Below are 8,149 nucleotides of genomic sequence, written 5' to 3' on the forward strand. Positions count from 1 at the left end.
TAATTAAATAAAATACTCAATCCTACTAATTATTTGGGTAAACACAGTGAAAGTTGCACAATAACTCCACCTGCATCTGCACTCCCTCAGATGCACAGAGAGTCAGCAGTGTCTGATCACAACGTCCCATTTTTCAGTCTCTTTGTAAAGTTAAGATGGCTTTTTGCTCCCCCCCCTCACATTTTGGAATTCCCCTTGTAAATATGTACAGTCTAAGTCCTGTATTATTCTTCTCTGAAGGTTGATAATTTAATAAAGCTCTGAAATCTTTTGCTCTCAGGACAGATCTGATTTTGTTTAAAAACAAAATAAAACTAAACAAGGTTTCCTTCTCTTAAAATGAGTATGCTATTAACTAGGTACTGGGTGCATCTACACGTGTGCTTTAATATACATTAGCCTATATTAATGCACATTAAAGCATCACCAAAAAGCCATGCTCTTTCACTAATGCACATTAAAATAGGAAAATGTGCATTGTTCTAGTACCTCCCAATGGAGATACTAGATTTAACATGCACTACCTAAAGCACATTAATGAATGTGTAAATACACCCACTGAATACTAGACAATATTTCTGAGCGTGGTTTTGATATTTAGAAAATTACCTCCTCTTGACCAAGACACACTTCTTAGCTTTTGTGTGACCACTGCACAATAAGCGTTTAACCTTCTATTAACACTTGTCCTTCCCCATATTCCTACTTAAAAGGACTTCTTTGCAATTTATTCTTTACTTACTAACATAATGACTTGCTCCATTTCCCTGCCCTACAATGCTCAATTCCTTTGCAGTTTGAGGATGGTCTCCTCTTTATCAAAAATCCCTTTTTACTTTCAGCAGCACTCATCACGGCACAACATGAATTCGCCTTCATAAGAGACATAAGTACAAGGAAACACCACTGGACAGCTTCAGTCAAAAGGGCATTTGGTAGATTACATAGCCCCTTCCTCTACTACTGGGACCCACAGTAAGTGCTTTACCCTGTAGGTCAAGCAGAGGCAATCTCACATACTTGAGTTGGGGAAGTGGCATACCTGAGTTTGGAAGAGTCAAGAATGGAGAAGGGGAAGAACAGGGACAGAGTCTTACTTTGTTTCTCTCCTTTTCATCCCTTTCAGACATCTCCAGCAAAACTAAAACATGCTTGTACCTCTCCTTTGGCAGGGAGAAGTGCAGAGTGCATCAGTTTACCAGCACCACAACAGCTGGTTACAATCAAGGGTTATTACCTTTATATTTCCATTGTCCCTTTCCATATCTAAAATCTGGGGCCCTTGAGTCTGTAGTTTTAAGCCTCTGTCTTATGACTGCATTTCTCTGGGAGCCATCGTGCGATAGTGATGTTGAAGAACGTCCCATAAAAGGATTCTCTTACTTTTTGAGAAAAGGCACAAAATTGGCCCGCAGGCTTTTCTACGAGCCTACTGAGTTATTGTGCATTCATCACTACCATTTTAAGTATTTCTCAAGAAAACAAACACTAAAAGTTCAAGCAGAGTTGCCTCTCTTGCTTCTCCCTCAACAGCTCCAGCCACTCCCCGATTAAAAATGGTAAATGGCATCTGTGTTTGAAAGAGTTAGTTAGCTGTGTTAGTCTGAAGCCAGCCAGAAGGCAGGGCAGGGTAGCACTTTAGAAATTAAATTTGTTTAATTTAATATACCGATTACTTAGGCTGTGCCCATGCTGTCTCCAAATTCCTCTTCTTTTAACTTTGTTTCAGTTGCAAGAGACAGGAGACTCTTGCACCCCTGTAGCGTTTATCATGGGTATGGTGTTTAAAAAAAGAAAGAAAAATAGCGAGGGGGAAGACAAAAATTGAATTAAGAAGCAAGCTCTTATGGTTTGGGCATGAGTCAGCAGATGGAGAATCTATTTGTAGTGTTCTTGTAAACTTCCTGCATACAATTGACCAACATAGTTATCATAACACTGCCCCACAGTATAAGAGAATTAATATTTGCTCACCTTACAGACCTGAGGAAGGCTTAATGCATTACAGGCAGCTGCTCTAAAACCAGCAGAGTAGTGTATTGTGACAGATGAAGCTGTTGATGCCTTTGGAGTCCCAGCAATCTGTTTTTTCCGCGGGGGCAGAAGCAAGCCTTTTCATTAGGTGGCTGTACAATGTCTGGCACTGCCTGACCCTTGATCAGGCCCTGCAGTCATACAAGTTATAAGCAATAAGAGACTGAGTGCACTTATGGGCTGCCACAGACCTCCCAGGTCATCACCTCCCCCTACCCCAACTGCATCAGACCTAGCTGGTTCTGAATTTCACGTGCAGCAACCCAGCGCATGCCTCCCCGCCCGTCTCCATGCCTGGGGATGGGGTGCAAGGCGGTGCTGGTTGCAGGGTCAGTACCTGTCCTTGATCAGGCCCTGCAGCCATTCAAGTTATAAATAATAAGAGACAGCATCCACTTAAGAGCTGCCACATACCTTCCTGGTCTCATCACCTCCGTCTACCCCAGAGGCATCAGGGCTGGATGGTTCTAAATTTCAGGTTCAACAGCACCAGCGCTGGCCCTTATCACCCCCGCCCTAGCCGTGGGGATGGTTGGGGTGGCGGGGAGAAGCTGTGCTAGGTACAGGCTTGATGCCTGGCCCTGATCAGGCTTTGCAGTGCAGGTTCTAGTTCAGAACTGCCACCCCCCGCCCTGCCCCCAGTCCTAGCCATGGAGATGGGAGGGGTGCCTGACCCTGAAGCCACTTAGGGCTGGGTGACTAGGGCATTTCAGGTGAGACAGGAAAGAATTGCCTTGCTCTACTTCTCTTCTTGCCACTATTAGGGAAGCTGCAAAAAAATTCATCAGATGTGCTGACAATCTTGAATTCACTAGGTGTGTTGAGAATCCTGAATTCTCAGAAGAATTCAAAAGGCCAGATGTCCACAGAAGATCTGGGATCCCGATACTATGCCACATTTAGAACCCTAATGATTCAGTCAAATCCAACATTTAATTTTAACCACTGTCCCAGATGTCTCTCACCAGCCAACTAACAGAGAGAGCCAATGTCCAACACGTTCACTAGGTTCTTGCAAAGTACATCAACATGAATCTACAACTCTGTCTCACTTTTTGCCCTCTTTAAATGGAGGTTCAGTAGCCTTTCTCCAGCTATTTTCAACTATGCTCACTAGGGTTGCCAACACTGACTGAAGCTATTCTGGGAGATTTTTTTTCTAACATGACAAATGTCATTATTTCAATTGTACTGTTCAACCTGTTCATGATATCTATCTCCCAGATTGCTTTCAGTAGTTGCTGGGAGATTGATGCCAATTCCTGTAGACTCTCAGCCAATCCAGGAGGGTTGGCAACCCTAATGCTCACTTTCAGTAACATTATAAATAACATCTTCGATAAGCCCCTGGAAGGACTGAAGTCCCCATGTGCTGGAAACACCCCAGTGTGCTGGAGCCAAAAAATAATCCCTGCCTTGAAAATTATACCATCAAAAAATCATGGCCAAAGAATGAAGCCTAGATACAATTTGCAACACAGAATATTTGCAATTCAGTCTCTTACCACTGAGCGAATCCTGCCCTGACCCCTGTTTGCCGGTCATTCTCTTTCCTGAGGTTTACTACAATTGCATCGTATGAATCTTGGATAATAATTATAACATATCCACGTTTATCTTGAATTCTGTTCTGTACTGCTATCTTTATGGACAAAGGTTATGCTTTATAAAGGAAACATTTGCAGATTAGTAATGTTGGGCCCCTCAAAAAAAGTGACCAAATATGAAGGAGTGTGTACTTCCCCCTCCCACGTTGTAAATTCTCTACTCCTCTCACGAACACATGCATGGGCAAGCAAACACTCTCAACCACTAAACCAGCCTTGTCCATAGTGAAAAGAAGGATAGCAGATATTCAGGTAACAAATTCTAGCTATGGCTCTGCATTCTTCCTCCAAAACTTTCCCCAACAGTACTTCTAGCATGTTGGGGAAACTTTTCTTCCAAGCGGAACAAAGTCCGTTGGGCACTCTGAAGTGGGGTTAGAATAAAGTAGAGGAAATATGACTACTAAATTCAAAGAACTGTCATCTTATACCCAGATACATTAGATTTAGATACCGAGTTCTTCTTTCTTCCTGTTTTTTTTTTAAACTGCCCACTGATTTAAGCTCTATTGATTAAATAATTACTCAACCTTTAAAAAAAAAAAAAAAAAAAATCACATCCAACTAGCAGATTTGATTTTAACTCGCAGTGAGTTCTAGAGCCATACTGCATACTTTGTGAAGCAGAATGCTGACCTCCACACTACAGCCATTCTACATACACCCACCCTGTAACGATACAGTCCTCAGTAAATCAATAACAATAAATTACGCATTGAAACGTATGTCAAAATTAATATAGGATAAAACTGCTTGTGCAAGCACATACAAGGACACAAACTGTGTGTTTTAAGAGGTGTGGCCCTCTAGAGCTTTACAAAAGACAGGGTGAGGCAAGAAATACTGATATGTGGTCTCTGTGCACTTGCAACGGGAAATGACACAACCCCTGTTCCTTCTGGAGAGTAGGATATTAGTAAAGCAGACACAGGAAGTAAATGGATTTCAGAATAAATATTGTGTTGGTCACACCTTGTTGCAAAACCAACTCTTTCTGCCTTGTAACCGACTCGGACAATTTGACAACAAAAGACATTCCAGCATGTCAGGCTGTCTAAACATGAATTTCCCCGTCTGTGAAACCTGCACCAAATCTTGAAGGGTCTCAAACCAGAACTTTCACAATCACTAACCTTTCTAAATTTTAAATTCAGTCAGTATAAATAACCCAAAACTTCAACAATAGGGATTTTCGTCTTTTTTTTTTTTTTTTTTTAATTACATGGACTCTTCATTTCTCCTCACAATTCTACCACAGCAATGCAACAATTTTTAACAATTTTCACTATCAGGTATTCAAGACACTTGCTCAATAATGGAAAAGTTTACCCCACTGGCTTGCAACAGAGAGGCTTGGTGGAGTGGAGTATGCCCTCAGACAGGCCCATGATTTTAAAAGGTTTTAAAACTTACCTCTCACAATCTATTTTCACTATTAAAATAAGCCCTTCCAACAATGGTTACAATAGTGTATGTGACCTGCTACAGGTGAGACAGCTTTAGCTCTTAAATAAAAACTCTTTAATTTTGAGAGTATACAGCCTGGTACTTTACTTGCCTCCAGGCTCACATGTTTGTCTAAATTTTCTTCTCAAGCATTTGGATATTATTAAGGATAATTAAAAAAATGTTTTAGATGAGATGCTTCTTTCAGTTTGCTCCACTGAAGCTGTTTTGTTTTTAAATAAGAGAGTTGACAGATAGCCAAGCTACAGCTATAAGGCAAAAATTTGGACTGAATAGGCAAAGACACTCAAGTGTAGTTAAAAGAGTGTTGCAATAGCTAAAGGTGGATAAAACATTAATGCTACCAACAACTGTGTTCAAATATGGTTGTGGACAGCATAGTTTAAATCCTGTGGTGGGCAGAGAAATAAATGGACCAGCTCCCTGAACATCTGCCCTTGCATATTCCTAGAAGAATTTTTCCTATATTCTGCCATTATTTGCAAGAAATGGAGCTGCAATTCACTAGATTCTAGTTCCATCTCATTTCATTATTACAACCTCAAACGTTACACATGCTCTTCTCTAGGGTCTATGAATTTTTTTAACTTTCCCCTGAAAGATTATTCTTTTTGGTGTTAAAACCACTGGATTAATCTTCAGTACTAGTATTTAACAGAGAAGGCTCAGAGGGGACTTGGTGACAGCCTATAAGTACGTAAGACCAGTGCACCAGGATCTGGGAGAACAGTTGTTCACCAGGGCTCCCCAAGGGATAACAAGGTCTAACGGCCACAAACTTCTGAAAGGCCCATTTAGACTGGACATAAGGACAAACTTCTTTATGGTCCGAGAGTCCAGGGTCTGGACCAGACTCCCCCCAGAGGTGGTGCAAGCACCTACTCTGGACTCATTCAAATGGTGTTTGGATGCTTATCTTGCGGGGGTCATTTGACCCCAGCAAACTTCCTGACTATGGCAAGGGGACTGGACTTGATCTTGTGAAGTCCCTTCCAGCCCCCAATGTCTATGAAAACTTCTGAAGACATTAAATACTCCAATACTCAGGGCTGCAACCGGGAGCAGGTTTGATAGTCCCTTTTTAGCTTCAAAGAGAAGCTTCTCCACATCCCAAATGCATAGATCTACTTGGCTTTGTGGATACTGAACAGACAAAATCCTGAAGAGCAACCCCTCTCCCCCCCAACCACCCCAGGCAATCAGACTACTAGGTCGCATCCCCACAAGCAGGAACATGCGGTTTGCAGAGCCTCAAAGCCTCGAGGCACCGCAAAACCCACGCAGCATTCATGCATCTGTTTACTGTGCTGCATTTTTGCAGTGTGGTGGCAAAATTAGGTAACGGGAAGTTTGTGGCAGAAAAAAGCAGGGCGGCACACGTGGCTGCAGCATGTGCCACCAGAAACTGGAGCCTGGCCAGCCAGAGCCACTTGCTGGCTGTCAGCCAGGCTCTGTGCACCCAGATCACCCCCAGGGTGCACCCCAGGAGGCCCCCAGGATCCCAGGTAAGGCTGCCGCAGCCAGTCTAGCTGCTCCCCCAGCCTCTCCTACACATCGAAGCACACATGCAGGAGCATGCCCAGGGACAACTAGTGTCAAAAACATGTGCTGGTACTATTTGTCCCTGGGGAAATGCACATTCCTGTTAGTGGGGAGCCCAAGAGGCCTACTGTGTGGAAGCACCTTTAGTCTTGGGGCCATAGCTGCTGTATATAAGGGGAAACTTAGGCAAGAAAGAATTGGTTTTAAACAGACAAGGTTCCTTGGGTGAATTTGATATCTTTTATTAGACCAACCCAAATGGTTGGAGAATAGTTATTAAGCAAGCTTTCGGGTTCAAAAACCCTTCGTCAGGCTCAGGAAGCTGCAGCAGTTGGTGTGTGCTCTTCCTGGATCTTCCTGGTTTTAAACAGTATTTCAGAACTGTAAGGGGCTGCCAATCATTTCATCCTCTGGTTTAATCTCTCACATTCAAAAACTGGAGGATGTTAAAGTTGGTTAATGGGGGGGGGGAATGGAGCAGAGGTGGGGGAAGGAAGGGGGATAACAGAGAAAGTTGCAGTAATTGATCATATAAGACCACATATATTCAAACAAGAGGGGGTCTAGTTTCATGTTAAATTTTCACAGTTGATGCGATGATAACTGAATAAGGAAACTTGACCCAGAATTGAGTTTTTATGAAATTCAGCCTCTTTATTAAAGCGGGTGGAAGGGGCATAAGGAATCTCAAAATATAAATGTTTCTGAACATAAACTTCCCCAAACAGGTTTACAACACAGACATTGCCCTATTGCATAAGAACCCGAAAGTGAAAACAACTGGAAAATGACAGTAAGTGGAAATGAAACTAAGGTTATTTGCATTGTCTAAACTGTGGAAAAATGCTCACTTTGATCATTAAGACATAGCAAAAAAATGTAAAAGAAACATTTACTGAATCTAAATTGATTTGAAATCCAAGTGATTAATAATTTTAGTCCATCGTGATTAAAAGTTTGGGTTTTTTTAAACCTATACAAGCCTCATCTGAAATAGCTTTTTCTGTCCAAAATTTCCCAGCACTGGTGCCACTTAGTTCCACTGGCATAAGTAGAAAAATAAAGACAGGACACTAAAAGACTGCTGGTGTTCATAGAATCACAGAAAATGAGGGTTGGAAGGGAACTCAGAGGTCATCTAGTCCAACCTCCGCTCAAAGCAGGACCAGCCCCAACTAGATCATCCCAGCCAAAGCTTTTAATTGGGTCTTGAAAACCTCCAAGGACAGAGCTTGCACCCTCTCCGGGTAACCTGTTCCAGTGCTTCACCACCCTCCTAATGAGAAAGTTCTTTCTAATCTCTAACCTAAACTTCCGTTGCTGCAACTTGAGACCACTGCTCCTTGTTCTGTCATCTGCCACCACTGAGAACAGTCCAGCTCCATCCTCCTTGGAACCACCCTTCAGATAGATGAAGGCTGCTATTAACTCCCCTCTTGGTCTTCTCTTCTCCAGACTAAATAAACCCAGTTCAGAGGGGCTAGATAAGAGCAGGGAAA

The 8,149-nt window shown here is 42.4% G+C and overlaps 1 protein-coding gene across 1 annotated transcript in view; it reads right to left on the reverse strand.

Annotated features, from left to right (window-relative positions):
• Nucleotides 1-8,149, reverse strand: part of CHPT1 (choline phosphotransferase 1) — a 40,234-nt gene that overhangs the window by 23,743 nt on the left and 8,342 nt on the right. The window contains exons 3-4 of the mRNA XM_025198916.1: nt 3,563-3,676; nt 1,975-2,112 (exon numbers count right to left, since the gene is read on the reverse strand). Coding sequence (XP_025054701.1) covers nt 1,975-2,112; nt 3,563-3,676 — 252 coding nt within the window. The remainder of the gene's footprint in view (nt 1-1,974; nt 2,113-3,562; nt 3,677-8,149) is intronic.

Source organism: Alligator sinensis, unplaced genomic scaffold (genome assembly GCF_000455745.1).
Source record: "Alligator sinensis unplaced genomic scaffold, ASM45574v1 scaffold74_2, whole genome shotgun sequence".
Lineage (NCBI taxonomy): Eukaryota > Metazoa > Chordata > Crocodylia > Alligatoridae > Alligator > Alligator sinensis.